The sequence below is a fragment of the Schistocerca serialis genome, chromosome 7, assembly GCF_023864345.2.
Source record: "Schistocerca serialis cubense isolate TAMUIC-IGC-003099 chromosome 7, iqSchSeri2.2, whole genome shotgun sequence".
NCBI lineage: Eukaryota > Metazoa > Arthropoda > Insecta > Orthoptera > Acrididae > Schistocerca > Schistocerca serialis.
In genome coordinates this window covers 387,767,370-387,785,729 of record NC_064644.1, presented here as the reverse complement: position 1 = coordinate 387,785,729, position 18,360 = coordinate 387,767,370, and the positions used below count along the sequence as shown (strand labels likewise).

Genomic DNA, 18,360 nt, shown 5'->3' with positions numbered 1-18,360 from the left:
GGATACACGCTTCCAACGTGCGTTCACCGCGATGTCGCCAAACACGGATGCGACCATCATGATGCTGTAAACAGAACCTGGATTCATCCGAAAAAATGACGTTTTGCCATTCGTGCACCCAGGTTCGTCGTTGAGTACACCATCGCAGGCACTCCTGTCTGTGATGCAGCGTCAAGGGTAATCGCAGCCATGGTCTCCGAACTGATAGTCCACGCTGCTGCAAACGTCGACGAACTGTTCGTGCAGATGGTTGTTGTCTTGCAAACGTCCCCATCTGTTGACTCAGGAATCGAGACGTTGCCTCACGATCCATTACAGCCATGCGGATAAGATGCCTGTCATCTCGACTGCTAGTGATACGAGGCCGTTGGGATCCAGTACGGCGTTCCGTATTACCCTCTTGAAGCTACCGATTCCATATTCTGCTAACAATCATTGGATTTCGACCGACGCGAGCAGCAATGTCGCGATACGATAAAGCGCAATCGCGATAGGCTACAATCCAACCTTTATCAAAGTCGTAAACGTGATGATACGCATTTCTCCTCCTTACACGAGGCATCACAACAACGTTTCACCAGGCAACGCCGGTCAACTGCTGTTTGTGTATGAGAAATCGGTTATAAACTTTCCTCATGTCAGCAGGTTGTAGGTGTCGCCACCGTCGCCAACCTTGTGTGAATGCTCTGAAAAGCTAATAATTTGCATATCACAGCATCTTCTTCCTGTCGGTTAAATTTCGTGTCTGTAGCACCTCATCTTCGTGGTGTTGCAATTTTAATGGCCAATAGTGTATAATTTTGCCGTGTAAAAATGTTTAAATCTGAGGACGACAGTTTACTGATATTCACAACTCACAGCTGTTGAATGTCACGAGTGGATTTTTTCCGATTTGGTAGCTGCGCGGTCAGCACAGCTACCTGCCGACCGAAAGGGTTCTTCTCCTGGCCGGGTCGTAGATTTTCTCCGCTCGAGAACTGGGTGTTGTGTTGTTCTCACGTTCGTATCGTCGTAACTGACAAGAAAATCGTCTGCAGTATGCTATCATGTTCTCTTTTCGTTACTGAGTTAGCTGAATGAGAACGACCCGAAACCCAATTAAAAAAGAGAATTGCATATTCAAAAAAATAGTTCTGAGTACTATGGGACTTAACTTCTGAGGTCATCAGTCCCCTAGAACTTAGAACTACTTAAACCTAACTAACCTAAGGACATCACACACATCCATGCCCGAGACAGGGTTCGAACCTGCGACCGTGGCGGTCGCGCGTTTCCGGACTGTAGCGTCTAGAACCGCTTGGCCACTCCGGCCGGCAGAATTGCATTTTGAATTCTGTTCGTGTATATGACAGTTCCGTTCCCGGTTAATTAACTTCGATGTGACGACGAAAATAGCACCGAAACTGCAAAAAAAAAAAAAAAAAAAAAAAAAAAAGACCTCATCGAATCTGCCAAATAACAGCGAATACGATAGTAAAACCACTGAATATGGCAAAATGCAACAGGGATTTGGCAAGAGAACCATATCGAATTTGGTAAAAAAAATCACCAAATCTGACAAAAAGCATTGAATTTGGTAAAAACACAGCATCGAATCAGGTAAAAAAACAAAATACTGAATTTAGTAAAAAATAACACCGAATTTGGAAAAAAATAATGCCATATTTGGCAAAATAACCACCAAATAGTAGACAGAAAAAGAAGGGGTAGGGACGAGATTCCAAGTAAGGTAACTACTATACTACCAGGACCGTCCAATAAGTAAAGTAACACTTTTTTTTCTCCGTCGATTCCGGTTGAAAAAAAAATGCGGAATTTGTTGCGGGACATCGTGCAATATTTCCATTTCATCCCCTACGGTTTCAGGAAGTTCCGTTAGGTGGTGGCGCTACACGCAGCCTTGACGATTGCGTCTCTAATGGAGGTGCGTACCAAATAGAGAGCAGTCACTGAGTTTGTTGTGACGGAAAACCGGAGCATCGCAGATATTCATAGGCGCTTGTAGAATTTCTACGGAGACTTGGCAGCGAACAAAAGCACGGTGTGTCGTTGGGCGAGGCGTCTGTCATCATTACAATAAGGTAGCGCGAACCTGTCCGATCTGCCGTGTGCCGGCCGGCGGCACCAAGCTGTGACTCCTGCAGTGCTAGAACGTGCGGACACTCTCATTCGACATAGTAAAATGGAACACCTGCAGCCGTCCTTCCGATGTTATTTATTATGCAGCTACCAGCTTCGGTGATTCAATACACCATCTTCTGGCCTTAATGGACGCTGAGGAGATAAACTCCAATCCCATCAGTGGCCAATATCTATAAACTGGTTTCCATAGACTATCGTAAGAACAGTGTTGTGCCTGCAACTATTATCTACCAGCTCTCGCTGTTATAGTTGTCTGTGGAAACCAGTTCATAGATGTTGGTCATTGATACGACTGTATATACGATTGTAGTTCACCCGCTCATCGTCAATTAAGGCTTGAAGATGGTGTACTGAATCACCGAAACTGGTAGCTATATAATAAACAACATCGAAAGTGTCTTCATGGGGAAACACAGAACGCAGATGAAAGCCTAAATAGCGCCGCCACCTAACGGAACTTCATGAAACCATAGGGGCTGAAACGGAAATATTGCAAGATGTTGCACAACAAATTCCGCATTTTCTTCAACCGAAATCGAGCGAGAAAAAAAAGTGTTACATTACTTATTGGACGCTCCTCGTAATATTGTAGTTACCTTACTTCAAATGTCTAAGGCGCTGCAGTCATGGACTGTGCGGCTGATGCCGGTGGAGGTTCGAGTCCTCCCTCGGGCATGGGTGTGTGTGTGTTTGTCCTTAGGATAATTTAGCTTAAGTAGTGTGTAAGCATAGGGACTGATGATCTTAGCAGTTAAGTCCCTTAAGATTTCACACACATTTGAACATTTTTTGAACTTCAAATCTCCTCCCTACCCCTTCTTTTTCTGTCTCCCATTTGGTGGTTATTTTGCCAAATTTGGCATTATTTTTTTCCAAATTCGGCGTTATTTTTTTACTAAATTCAGTTTTTTGTTTTTTTACCTGTTTCGATGTTGTATTTTTACCAAATTCAATGCTTTTTTTTGCCAGATTTGGTGTTTTTTTTACCAAATTCAGGATCGTTCTCTTGCCAAATTCCCTGTTGCATTTTGCCATAGTCAGTGGTTTTTTGTCGTATTCGCTGTTATTTGGCAGATTCGATGTGGTTTTTTTTCCAGTTTCGGTGCTATTTTCCTCGTCACAACGAAGTTCATTAACCAGGAACTGAACTGTCATTTTAAGATTATACACGAACAGAAATAAAAATGCAATTCTTTTTTTATTGGGTTTCGGGTCGCTCCCATTCAGCGATCGCAGCAACGAAAAGACGATATGATAGCATACTGGAGACGATTTTCTTGTCAGTTACGACAATACGAACATAAGAACAACACAACACCCAGTTCACGAGCGGAGAAAATATTTAAACTGCATTTTCTGTGTCTTATGTATTTTGCATTATCAGAAGCCTTTTTTCAAGAGGTAGGCCTATATGAGCTAATGCTATAAAATTTGGAGGAGCTGTTCAAAACATGTCGCTGTCTCATTGGAACAGAAGAATATAATATCCTTTAAATAAATTCTGCAAATGTTTGCAAAGAAATATGTGTTTTTGAGTGCACAATTTTTTTTTGTGATTTTGAGTGCATAAAAGATGTATGAGACAGGCGAAATTCCCTCAGACTTCAAGAAGAATGTAATAATTCCAATCCCAAAGAAAGCAGGTGTTGACAGATGTGAAAATTACCGAACTATCAGTTTAATAAGCCACAGCTGCAAAATACTAACGCGAATTCTTTACAGACGAATGGAAAAACTAGTAGAAGCCGACCTCGGGGAAGATCAGTTTGGATTCCGTAGAAATATTGGAACACGTGAGTCAATACTGTCCCTACGACTTATCTTAGAAGCTAGATTAAGGAAAGGCAAACCTACGTTTCTAGCATTTGTAGACTTAGAGAAAGCTTTTGACAGTGTTGACTGGAATACTCTCTTTCAAATTATGAAGGTGGCAGGGGTAAAATACAAGGAGCGAAAGGCTATTTACAATTTGTACAGAAACCAGATGGCAGTTATAAGAGTCGAGGGGCATGAAAGGGAAGCAGTAATTGGGAAAGGAGTGAGACAGGGTTGTAGCCTCTCCCCGATGTTATTCAATCTTTCTATTGAGCAAGCAGTAAAGGAAACAAAAGAAAAATTCGGAGTAGGGATTGAAATGAAATGAAAAGATCGTATGGCATTGTTGGCCGGGAGGCTCCATGCGGAGACGTTCGGCCGCCGTATTGCAAGTCCTTTTTAGTTGACGCCACTTCGGCGACTTGCGAGTCAATGATGATGAAATGATGATGAAGAACACACAACACCCAGTCATCACGAAATAAAAACTTTGAGGTTCGCCGATAACATTGTAATTCTGTCAGAGATAGCAAAGGATATGGAAGGGCAGTTGAAGGAAATGGATAGTGTCTTGAAAGGAGGATATAAGCTGAACATCAACAAAAGCAAAACAAGGATAATATAATGTAGTCGAATTAAGTCGGGTGATACTGAGGGAATTAGATTAGGAAATGAGACACTTAAAGTAGTAAAGGAGTTTTGCTATTTGGGGAGGAAAATAACTGATAATGGTCAAAGTAGAGAGGATATAAAATGTAGACCGGCAATGGCAAGGAAAACGTTTCTGAAGAAGAGAAATTTGTTAACATCGAGTATAGATTTAACTGTCTGGAAGTCATTTCTGAAAGTATTTCTATGGAGTGTAGCCATGTATGGAAGTGAAACATGGACGATAAATAGTTTGGACAAAAAGAGAATAGAAGCTTTCGAAATGTGGTGCTACAGAAGAATGCTGAAGTTTAGATGGGTAGATCACATAACTAATGAGGAGGTATTGAATAGGATTGGGGAGAAAAGAAGTTTGTGGCACAACTTGACTAGAAGAAGGGATTGGTTGGTAGGACATGTTTTGAGGCATCAAGGGATCACCAATTTAGTATTGGAGGGCAGCGTGGAGGGTAAAAATCGTAAAGGCGGGCCAAGAGATGAATACACTAAGCAGATTCAAAAGGATGTAGGTTGCAGTAGGTACTGGGAGATGAAGAAGCTTGCACAGGATAGAATAGCAGGGAGAGCTGCATCAAACCAGTCTCAGGACTGAAGACCACACCAACGAGTCCACAAAATTCAAACATTGTAAATAATGAAACTGTGAACAGAAATCTGTCTGTGCAGTTCAGTGATCTTACGACCCTCATAGGACTCTACAATAATATTTTTAAATTGAGTACATTATTGGAAATTCAGTTATGGCTTTTTATAAAAAGGCACTGAAAAATTTGTGGATCAGTATTTGTAGCAAACTACTCCTCCAGGCTCTTTTCCTATATTTTTGCATTAAAATACAGCCCTTTGCTTTGCATATGTAAGAGAATTTTCATCATTATAACTGTGGCTAGAAAGGTGTTTTATCGAAATGTTTACATTTTGGGTAGCGTCCGCTCTTTAGACACAACTGCGACACACCTTGAGGAAAGAGGCCATTCACCCCAGGCTGTGTAAGAGTGCTGGCAGGTGCTCACCTTGGGAAGCCTTCTTGAACATGGTGTTGTAGTTGCCACGGCAGACGATCTTGAGCGCGTTGGAGAGCTTCTCGCCGCAGTAGCGGGCCACCGGCTGCGGCGCGCCGCTGCGCTTGGGTGACAGGAGGAACAGGTCGGACTGCGCCTGCGTGGCCGTGCACAGGCACACCGCCAGCACGGCGAGCAGTCGGAGGCACAGCTTCCACATCTGCAACACACAGGCGCGCCCGCGCGTTACTCGCCGTCCGCGGTCACAGAGCACTGAGAGGGAGCTACAACCAGATAAGCACCCGCCCAGGTAGCCGCGCACTTTAACGTGACAGCTTCCGTGGCGGGGAGGTACGCGACCCCTGGAGCGAATCAGCCCGGCTGATTGAAGGCGAGGGTTCGCTGCGCTGGCCGGCCTGGATGTGGTTTTTAGGCGGTTTTCCACATCCCACAAGGTGAATACCGGGCTGGTTCCCACATTCCGCCTCAGATACATGCTACACAAACATTTAGAACAATTTCTCACACTTGCACGCAGAATTTACTCTATAGGTGGACTGAAAGGGTACTGTGCTTCTATTCTGGAGGATGAATAAGAGACCTTAGCTGTCTGGTCTCTTCGAACCCTTACTCAGCACCAGTATCAGTAGACACGTGCAGGCAAATCTTGTACGGACATTGGTGAACAAAGAGTGGCAACCAGTGTAGCAGAGTCTTGTGTTGGCCATAGCTGAATTGTTGAGTTTCCACAAGAGGTCCACTTCATCTCTGGTAGTGAGGACTATCTGTCATATCTTCACGGTTAATTATCTAAAACTTGCATAAATTTCAGAGAAAACTTAAAGTGGCGCCTCATTTTATTGTCTTATCAGCGGTCTGCAATATAGTATGGAGAAGAGGCATGATATTCAAGTTTCTTCGTGTAGTTCCTCACAAACCAATCGCTCGCCTAATCGAGAGTGTGTTAAATGACCAAGTGTTCCAAGTATATGGTTCAAATGGTTCTGAGCACTATGGGACTTAACTTCTAAGGTCATCAGTCCCTTAGAAATTAGAACTACTTAAACCTAACTAACCTAAGGACATCACACACATCCACACCCGAGACAGGATTCGAATCTGCGACCGTAACGGTCTCGCGGTTCCAGACTGTAGCGCCTACAACCGCTCGGCCACACCGGCCGGAGTTCCAAGTACACATAGCATCTGCTCCACAAGAAAACAAAAGTATGGCCTTCCACAAGGATCAGTCCTCTGCCTACTTTTATTCAGCTTGTAGACTGTCTGATCAAAAATATCAGGACACCGCAAACGATGCAGAATTGCCTACTAGACATCTCGAGAGGAGGATCGGCCACTATGAAGGAAAGCAGGGAGTATTGTATTGTGAGCAGAGGAGCAGTAACAGCTGAGACGGTGCGTCAGGAGCGGTCAGGGACTTCAAACGTGGACTTCTCATCGGATGCTGCCTGAGTAACAAATTCATCGAGGATATTTTTGCTCTTCTAATGCTGCCCAAATCGACTGTTGGTGATATGATTGTGAAGTGAAATCGCGAAGGAACATCCAAAACTAAATCACCAGGCAGACGTCGTGTACTGACGGCCAGGAAACGTCGAGCATCGCGGTGGGTCACTGCAAAATATCGGGGGGGGGGGGGGGGGGGGGGGGTGTCCACCGGGGGCCGAACCGCACAATAAACAATAATCCTGGGTTCGCTGTGGGGCTGCGGAGGAGTGAAGTGGACGGCGGCAGTCGTCGTGGGGTTGTGGACCACTGCGGCTGCGGCGGGGACGGAGCCTCTCCATTGTTTCTAGGTACCTGGTTAACATACAACATACAAGACGATCTTCTTCCAAACAACAAAATTCAAATACGATTTCTGAATGACAAATCCGCTGCGCAGTTTTTCATTATGTACAGAAAGGAGATGGAACTACTCCCTTTTTTGCGATTGCACTAAAATGGCAATTTGTACCCATCGGATGTTTTTAACATGACGCCTGCACGGTATTGCTACGTTAATGGTCACTAGTGTAGTTGGCAGGGCACGAAGTAGAAGACCCGTTTGCAGACTGCAGGGGCGACGGCGGGCGCTTCGGGGGGCTCTGGCGGGTCCCCCGTGCCGCGGCGTCTCCCGAAGTGCCTCCGAAGGTCGCCGTAATTGCCTGCAGGGGGACCACGTGGCGGGGGCCCGGCCAGCTCCGCGCGCCGCCACACGCCTCACCTTGCACCGCTCCTTTCCGACAACTGCGCCAATTGCCCGTTCGTGGAATGCTTCAGCCGCTGGCCCCCCTCTGACGTCAAACTTTCGCCGTTCCTTTGTGTGACCACGCCGGCCTCTCTTTGTCTTCAGAAATTCGGCTATTGTGATACCACACCATCAAAGAATGCCCATATCATGTTAATATAAAAGAATACTCACTGAATTATGAAGGGTAATATCAAAAACTAACACGAGTTATTTACTGACGAATGGAAAAACTGGTAGAAGCCGACCTCGGGGAAGATCAGTTTGGATTCCGTGGAAATGGAACACGTGAGGCAGTACTGACCCTACGACTTATCTTAGAAAATAGATTAAGGAAAGGAAAACCTACGTTTCTAGCATTTGTAGACTTGGAGACAACATTTGACAATGTTGGCTGGAATACTCTCTTTCGAATTCTGAAGGTGGCAGTGATAAAATAAAGGGAGCGAAAGGATATTTACAAAAAAATGGTTCATATGGCTCTGAGCACTATGAGACTTAACATCTGAGGTCATCAGTCCCATAGAACTTAGAACTACTTAAACCTAACTAACCTAAGGACATCACACACATCCATCCCCGAGGCAGGATTCGAACCTGTGACCATAGCGGTCGCGCGGTTCCAGACTGAAGCGCCTAGAACAGCTCGGCCATGCCGGCTAGCGGAAATTTACAATTTGTACAGAAACCAGATGGCAATTATAAGCGTCGAGGGGCATGAAAGGGAAGCAGTGGTTGGGAAGGGAGTGATACAGGGTTGTAGGCTATCCCCGATGTTATTCAATCTGTATATTGAGCAAGCAGTAAAGGAAACAAAAGAAGAATTCGGAGTAGGAATTAAAATCCATGGAGAAGAAATAAAAACTTTGAGGTTCGCCGATGACATTGTAATTCTGTCAGAGACAGCAAAGGACCTGGAAGAGCAGCTGAACTGAATGGTCAGTGTCTCGAAAGGAGGATATAAGATGATCAACAACAAAAGCAAAACGAGGATAATGGAATGTAGTCGAATTAAATCGAGTGATGGTGCGGGAATTAGATTAGGAAATGAGACACTTAAAGCAGTAAATGAGTTTTGTTATTTGGGGAGAAAAATAACTGATGATGGTCGAAATAGAGAGGATATAAAATGTAGACTGGCAATGGCAAGGAAAGCGTTTCTGAAGAAGAGAAATTTGTTAACATCGAGTATAGATTTAAGTGTCAGGAAATCGTATCTTAAAGTATTTGTATGGAATGAAGCCATGTAGGGAAGTGAAACATGGACGATGAATAGTTTAGACAAGAAGAGGCTTTCGAAATGTGGTGCTATAGAAGAATGCTGAAGATTAGATGGGTAGATCACATAACTAATGAGGAGGTATTGAATAGAATTTGGGAGAAGAGAAATTTATGGCGCAACTTGACCAGAAAAAGAGATCGGTTGGTAGGGCATATTCTGAGGCATCAAGGGATCACCAATTTAGTAATGGAGGGCAGCGTGGAGGGTAAACATAGTAGAGGGGGACTAAGAGATGAATACACTAAACGGATTCACAAGGATGTAGGTTGCAGTAGGTACTGGGAGATGAAGAAGCTTGTACAGGATAGAGTAGCATGGAGAGCTGAATCAAACCAGCCTCTGGACTGAAGACCACCACCACCACAACAACAACAACAACAACAACAACATATCAAAAAGGAAACACTTCCCGATCTTCTGCAAAACATTATTTCTATGATCACGAACCGGCTATTGGATTCTTAGTTCACTGTCAGGCGACAAATCAATTTCGCAATCACAAATAAAATGACGCTCGACTATTTAGATATTAAGGTTGGTGGGGGTTAAGCCCTATGTGGGGTAAAAACCCACACAGAGTTTTTAAACTGACTGTCATCGATTAGCAGATGCCCACTACGTGACGGGTTTGTCTTGAAGTAACTTATTGTTCCATGAAAGTTCATCTCGGCAGGTTGCTTAAGTTTGTTTTTTACTACTTACACATAACTTTGCTGATATTTTTGCTTGAAAATTGTACAGTGTAGGGGTTCGAAAGAAGAATCAGTGAATTGCCCGTTGACACTACTTTATGTAAGCGCGGAAATAATTGTTCTAGTTGGTCCCCAAAATCAACAGTGGCGCATTACTCAGAAAAATGGCGTAAGGGGGCAGATCCCCACAAGTATTTTGAACTAAATCCCCACGGCTCCAACAATGTGACGGCAGTTCTTCTGTGATAACCCTCTAACAGATGACATTCAACACACACTGTGAGAGGTTATCTCACCTGAATTCCACTGTCTAAAATAAAGATTTATGGGAAACATTTCGTCAAATCATTGAAATCTGTGCTTCTAATGTCGACACCCAATAAAGAACGAATGGGAGAAGCGTGCATAGGAAACGAAAAGCTTGTACTGGGAAGGAAAGACGTGCCAAACAAAGAAAAGTGCGTGCTATAGAAACAAAACGACGCAAGCGAGATTTTATTATATCAGTCTTAAAAAATGAAGAAAGGGGTCAAACAGACAGTTGATTATTCTTCAGAGACAGATTAACGCTGCTTATATCATGACAGTAGCTCAGATTACTTCATGTTTAGCGAAGAAGTACCCGAAGAAGGCGAAGAAGAAGTGCCTGGGTTTTCAAGAAGAGTCAGTGGACCTACAAGTTACACACAGTATTTACTACGTACCTACATAGCTTAGCATCATTAATTCATCTTTTACGGGTTACGCTACTTATCCTCCTTTTGTGAAGAAGAAAGTTTTATTTTTGTATAAGTCTTTTTAAGCATTATGTTCAAATTTACGAGACATTTCAGTTCAGTATTGTGTTGGGTAACTTGGCTACAGTTCAACAATTTTTAAAAAGAGTTAGTTCAAATGTTTTTATTATGCAGTCATCAATTTTTATCCACGTTTATCTTATGTTAGGCAAAGTGATACATTGCGAGGCTTTACCCCATTTTGTTGGACAAAAACACAATTTTTGATTTAACTAAACTGTAAGTTTCTCTGTAATTAATAATCAGCCAGAGATATGACTTCAATATGAAATTTCCCCTCATGGGCTACAGTATTAGAAAAACTAAACATTATGGGGATTTATCTTATACATTACTTGTATGGAGTATAGCCATGTATGGGAGTGAAATATGGACGACAACTAGTTTAGACAAGAAGAGAATAGAAACTTTCGAAATGTGGTGTTACAGAAGAATGCTGGAGATTAGATGGGTAGATCACGTGACTAATGAGGGTGTACTGAACAAAATTGGGGAGAAGAGGAATTTGTGGCACAACTTTACCAGAAGAAGGGATCGGTTGGTTGGACATGTTCTGAGGCGTCAAGAGATCACCAATTTAGTATTGGAGGGCAGCGTGGAGGGTAAAAATCATAGAAGGAGACCAAGAGGTGAATGCACTGAACAGATTCAGAAGGATGTAGGTTGCAATAGTTACTTGGAGATGAAGAAGCTTGCGCAGGATCGAGTAGCATGGAGAGCTGCATCAAACCAATCTCTAGACTGAAGACCACAACACAAACAGCACATCTTATACATGATTTGTAACCGGACTTCGTTTTCTCTGTTAGCTACGAGAAGTTGACCTTTAACAGTAAATGTTGTTGTTAGGTGATTTAATAGGTTAAAAGCATGGTGAAAACCTATTTCTTTTAGCCATTTTCTCGAAATATCATGAACATAGATATTAAATGTCAAGACCTAGACCTAAGAGCAATTTTAATAAAAGACCAGAAAATAGGAAGAGAGAATGAATTCAGCTTATTGGATACATCGTCTGCTTCACAGATGAAAACGGCGTCCCGAAAAAAAACCTGAAATATTCAGTTACATTACTGGAGCCATATAGAGAACACTGGATAAAGAAGTGAGGAAAGAAACTCTAATAAAGTTCTACAAAGGAGTGACAGTACCAACTGCAGATTACGGCAGTGACATTTGGACAATGACAACGGGAAACCAACAAACATTGCAATCTGTCGAATGAGACTTTTGAAAAAAAGTAGCTGTATGCAGAATATCTGATATAATAACGAATACAACAATCACACAAGAACTAGGACGTTAAAGCACAGATGAGTTTAGAAATAAGCGGAGAGACAATGTCACAAGAATGAATGAAAATAGAAAGCCCAATATAATAATGAATTATCGACATTGGTAAGATCGAAGGGTCAAGAGAGATGTGGAGATACCAAGAAGAAACTAACCACATACAATTGAGGCATCGAGCAAGAGCATATAACAAGTAAATACGAACACTTGAAGAAGGAGGAAGTACTACATAAAAAAACTGGGTTGGAGCTACGCTCCTTGTTCAGTTATATGTGTTGTGTGACTTTACCTTCTCTTTCAATAATCTTCTGAATGTATCAGTAATATCACAGACAAGTGTATCATCAGGAGTGCCCCAGGGAAATGTGAAATGATCGCTATTATTTTCAGTATAGGCTACATAAATCATCTGGCGGACTGAGTGAGCAGCAATCAACGACTGTTTGTTGATGATGCTGTGCTGTACTGGAAGGTGTTCTCGTTGAGTAACTGTAGGAGGATGCAAGATGGTTTAGAAAAAATTTCTAGTTGGTACGATGAATCGCAGCTAACTCTAAATGTAGAAAAACGTAAGTTAATGCACATGAGTAGGAAAAAGCAACCGGTAATATTCGAATTAAGCATTAGTAGTGTTCTGGTTGACACAGTCACTTCGATTAAAGATCTAGTCCTAACTTTGCAAAGTGATATGAAATTGAACGAGCATGTAAGGATTTTAATAGGGAAGGCGAATGGTCGACTTCGGTTTATTGGGAGAATTTTAGGAAAGTGTGGTTCATCCGTAAAGAAAACCGCATATAGGGAACTAGTGCGAATCATTATTGAGCACCGCCCGAGTGTTTGGAATCAAAGAAATTCAGAGTCTGGCCGCTAGACTTGTTACCTATAGCGACGAACAAACGCAAATATTGTGGAGATGCTTCGAGAACTCAAATGAGAATTCCTGGAGGGCGACGTTCTTTTCGAAGAACATTATTGCGAAAATTTAAAGAAACGGTAATTGAAGCTGACTGAAGAACGGATTCTACTACCGCCAACGCAGATTTCGACGAACGAGAACGAAGATAATAGACTTCAGGAGTAGTACGGAGGCACATAGTCGTTTTTCACTCACTCTATTTGCGAATGGAACACGAAACAATTTCTTTTCAGTTTTTATTGGCTTTCGGACCGTGCCCACTCAACCATCTCAATATTGGAATATGAATTATGACGGTATGAACGTAAGGACAATACACCACCCAGTCGCAGAGCAGACAAAATCTGCAAGCCGGCCAGGAATCGAACCCGGTCCCCTTCATTTCATTTAGCAATCCGCATCGCTGACCGCGCAGCTAGGAAAGTAAATAACTAGTAGTGGTATAGGGTAGCCTCTACCATCCACCGAAACGGTGGCTTGCGGACTATGTATGTGGGTGTAGATAAGTAATACATGTCTAGTCGCACGTCGTTGTGCTTTTGGCTGCGACATACGGTTGTCACTTGACGATCCCCTAAGAAGCCCAAAGCCGCTTCGTAATCAAATAAATATTTTGCAGAACATCAATAAAGTGTTCCTCCACTTAATATTGTTATCCGGTTCTGTTAAGCACTGACGGAAAATTCAGTTAATGTTCTGCATCCACATCTACATGGATACTCTGCAAATCACGCTTAAGTGCCTGGCGGTAGGTTCATCGCACCACCTTCAAAATAATTCTCTGTTACTCCAATCTCGAGCAGCACGTGGAAAAAACGCAAACCGACATCTTTCCGTGCGAGCTCCTATTTCCCTTACTTTGTGATTATGATCGTTTCTACCTATGGAGGTCGCTATCAGCAAAATATTTTCGCATCTGGAGGAGAAAGTTGGATATTGAAATTTCGGGAGAAGATTCCGCCGCAACGAAAGACGACTTAGTATCATGTCAGTGACACTCTCTCCCCTATTTCTCGATAATTCGAATCGTACTGCTCTTTTTGAACTTTCTTGATGTAGTCCGTTAATACCGTCTGCTAAGGACCTCCAAAGGAGGATGGAGAAGCGTAGTGTAGCTAGTCTCTTTAGTAGATTTGTTGCATCTTCAAAGTGTTCTGCCAATAAATAGCAGTCTTTGGTTCACCTTCCCCACAACACTCTCTATGTGTTATTTCCAATGAAGTTGTTCGTAATTGTAATTCCTATGTATTTAGTTGAATTTACGGCCGTTAGATTTGACTGATTTATCTTGTAACCGAAGTGTAACGGATTCCTTTTAGTACTGATGTGGATGACTTCACACTTTTCATTATTGTCAATTGTCAATTTTCGCACCATACAGATACCTTTTCTAAATCGTTGTGCGATTTTGTTTTGCTGATGACTTTACTAGACGGTAAACGACAGCATCATCTGCAAACAACCGAAGACGGCTGCTCAGATTGTCTCCTAAATCGTTTATATAGGCATCGAACAGCAGAGGGCCTATAACACTGCCTTGGAGAACGCCAGAAATAACTTTTGTCTTACTCAGTGACTTTCCGTCAGTTACTACGAACTGTGACATCTCTGACAGGAAATCACGGATGTAGCCACATAAATGAGACGATATTCCATAAGCACGCAATTTCACTACAAGCCGCTTGTGTGGTACAATGTCAAAAGCCTAAAGGAAATCTAGAAATACGGAATCAGTTTGAATCCCTTACTGATAGAATTCAGCACTTCGTGTGAGTAAATAGCTAGTTGTGTTTCACAAGAACAATGTTTTCTAAATCGGTGTTGACTGTTTGTCAATAGACTGTTCTCTTCGAGGTAATTCATAATATTCGACACAATACATGTTCCGAAACCCTGCTGCATATCGACGATAATGTTATGAGCCTGTAATTTTGTGGACTGCTCCTACTGCCGTTCTTGAATATTGGTGTGATCTATGTAACTTTCTAGTCTTTGGGTACGGATGTTTCGTCGAGTGCGCAGTTGTGTATGATTATTAAGTATGTAGCTATTGCATCAGCATACTCTGAAAGGAACCTAATTAGCGTACAGTCTGGACCGAAAGACCTGCTTTTATTAAGCAGAAGAAGTGCCACAACCCACCACATCTGGGTTTGCACGCTTAAATAATCGAAGACGAATGACAGAATCGTTCCTTTGAAAAGAGCATGACCGATTTCTTTCCCCGTCCTTTGTAATCTGAGCTCTTGGATCCGTAAACTATTCCTTACTTTCTTTTTTGTGGTTTAGCCTATACGATCTGGTCTCATTCAGTTCTGTGCGAAATATCGGCAATGCTGACGGAAGACCTCTGATGACATCGACACATGGACCAGCCAGTGTCCATGAATACGCAGCGCCCTACATACTCGCTAGAAGTGAAAGGGAAGACAGTCGCAGTGAAAACCGCAAAGAACACGCGCCAGCCGATCCAGGTTGTGGCAGAGCGCCGAGATTCGAATGGAAGTCACGCAGAGCACGCTCATGTGAAAGTGTCCGTGAGGATGTTCTGCACGGATGGCCACCGCTGACCCGATTACCGGGGACGCCTACTCCGCACAATGGCTATGGGGGCAACAGCATCCTCACGTGACTCTTTTCGATGTCCACTCTTGACACAGAAAGCTCTCCGCTGTCAGTTTATGCATCGTTGAAGGAACGTCATAGTTCCATCACCAAGAGCTGTTAATAACGATAAATGATAAGGCTCAAAAGTAAGTAATCCCTCCGGGAGTCGATCCCGCGACGTCTCGATTTCCGCGCACCCAAGTATAAAAAAAAGTGTCATATATGGTCATACCATTTGATCACATTGACTTACAAGCTTAAAATATTTACACCGCTATCGGAACTTAGTATTTTGCATAAATTTCAGTTTGATTCCTCTACCCATTCTGCCAAACGCTTTCTTGAGACACCCACCTGTTATTCACTCCAAACGTCTCCGAGGAAATCGTGTCAAAATACAGTGTACTAAAAGCCTTTGCGGTCGAATTTACATTTACAATGTGTTTAAAAGAGTGTCACGTAATCCTATAGGGAGTTGTATTGGTCGAAACTTACAGTCCACGGATATACTGACGGTTCGTACTTTTCAATGGGCACAAAACAGTCGGCACAACCATTGACTATTCGATAAACTAATACGCCGGGAGCAAATAAAGATCATAAACACTTAGGTTTAAAGTGACACATGCAAGTTACACCTTATAGCAACAAATCATATTTATAGAGTCGATGCACAGTGACGACAACCACTTTCTGTGCATGCATTATAACGTAACCTGTTGAGAGAACTAATCTTTGTTTTTTTCTTGTCCAGTTACTTGCGCAGTTTATTATTATATGAATATAACTGCAGATCCATCAGCAAACTGCACTCTGTATTCATTAAGGTGTACATTTGATAGTCAATCTTCTTATCCCCTAAAATTCAATTGGGTAAGCAGTTGTTTCTTGAAAACGTTGTCTATCACGCTGTGATTTGAATGACCCTGTTTCCATCTATCGACGGCGGCAAATTTCTGCCGATTTGGACGAAAATTATTATTATATCAGTAAATTCATTCGGTTCCGGTTTTCCGGGCATAATATCCTGCTGCACCATACATTATACTGTGGTACAAAAGTCATGGGATACCTCCAAATTTCGTATCGGCCCCCCTTTCGCCCGGTAGCAGCTTGACCTGGCATGGACTCAACATGTCGCTGGAAGTCCCCTGCAGCCGTCCTCTTTGGCCGAGCGGTTCTAGGCGCTTCAGTCCGGAACCGCGCTGCTGCTACGGATGCAGGTTCGAATCCTGCCTCGGGCATGTATGTGTGTGATGTCTTTAGGTTAGTTAGGTTTATGTAGTTCTAAATCTAGGGGACTGTTGACCTCAGATGTTAAGTCCCACAGTGCTCAGAGCCATTTGAACCTTTTTTTTTTAAGTCCCCTGCAGAAATACTGAGCCATGCTTCATCTATAACTGCGAAAGTGTTGACGGTGTAAGATTTTTTGCTCGAACTGATCTCTCTAATATGTCCCATAAATGTTTGATGGGATTCACAATGGGCGATACGGGTGACCAAATCATTCGCTCGAATTGTCCAGAATGATCTTCAAACCAAACGCGAACAATTGTGTCCCGGTGACAATGCGCATTGTCATCCATATAAATTCCATGGTTGTTTGGGATCATGAAGTCCTCGGGTGGCTGAAGCCGGCCGGTGTGGCCGTGCGGTTAAAGGCGCTTCAGTCTGGAACCGCGTGGCCGCTACGGTCGCAGGTTCGAATCCTGCCTCGGGCATGGATGTGTGTGATGTCCTTAGGTTAGTTAGGTTTAATTAGTTCTAAGTTCTAGGGGACTGATGACCACAGATGTTAAGTCCCATAGTACTCAGAGCCATTTGAACCATTTGGGTGGCTGAAAATGGTCACAATGTAGGAGATCATAATTTATAGTCGGTGATCGGTTCTGTTGGACCAGAGGATCCGGCCCAGTCCATGTCAACACGGCCCACACCGTTATGGAGCAACCACCAGTTTGCGCAGTGCCTTGTTGACAACTTGGGTTCATGAGTTCACGGGGTCTGCGGAACACTCGAACGCTACCAGCATCTCTTACCAACTGAAATCGGGATTCATCTGACCATACCACGTTTTTCCAGTCGTCTAGGATCTAACTGATATGATCATAAGCTCAGGAGAGGCGCTGCAGGCATTGTCGTGCTGTCAGCAAAGGTACTCGCTCCGGTCGTCTGCTGCTATAGCCCATTAACGCCAAATTTCGCCGCTCTGTACGTTCGTCGTGTATCCAGTATTGATTTCTGTAGTTATTTCAAGCAGCGTCGCTTGTGTGTTAGCACAGCCAACTCTACGTAAGCTCCGCTCCTCTTGATCGTTAAGCTGCTGTCGGTCTTTAAGTTAAAGCGTCGGCCACTGCGTTGTCCGTGGTGAGAGGTAATGCCTGAAATTCTCGGCACACTCTTGACACTGTGTATCTCGGAATATTGAATTCTCTAACGATTTCCGAAATGTAATTTCCCATGCGTCAAGCTCCAACTACCATTCCGCATTCAAAGTCTGTTAATTCTCGTCGTTCAGCCATAGTACCTTCGGAAATCTTTTTAAAATGGTGGAAACGTCTCTGAGCACTATGGGACTTAACATCTGAAGTCATCAGTCCCCTAGAACTTAGAACTACTTAAACCTAACTAACCTAAGGAGATCACACACCCATCCATGCCCGAGGCAGGATTCGAACCTGCGACCGTAGCGGTCACGCGGCTCCAGACTGAAGCGCCTAGAACTGCTCGGCCAAAACTTTTCACATGAGTCACCTGGGTACAAATGAGAGCTCACGTAATGCACTGCCCGTTTATGTCACGTCTACCCGATACTACCGCCGTGTGCATATCGCTATCCCATGACTTTTGTCACCTCAGTGTAACTGCATGTCTGGTAATTCTAACAAGTAA

The 18,360-nt window shown here is 43.2% G+C and overlaps 1 protein-coding gene across 2 annotated transcripts in view; it reads right to left on the bottom strand.

Moving 5' to 3' along the window:
• LOC126412053 (LIRP) overlaps positions 1-18,360 on the bottom strand; it is a 239,342-nt gene that overhangs the window by 2,545 nt on the left and 218,437 nt on the right. For both annotated transcript variants that reach the window (XM_050081433.1, XM_050081432.1), the window contains exon 2: positions 5,640-5,847. In XM_050081433.1, the coding sequence (XP_049937390.1) occupies positions 5,640-5,847 (208 nt within the window). The remainder of the gene's footprint in view (positions 1-5,639; positions 5,848-18,360) is intronic.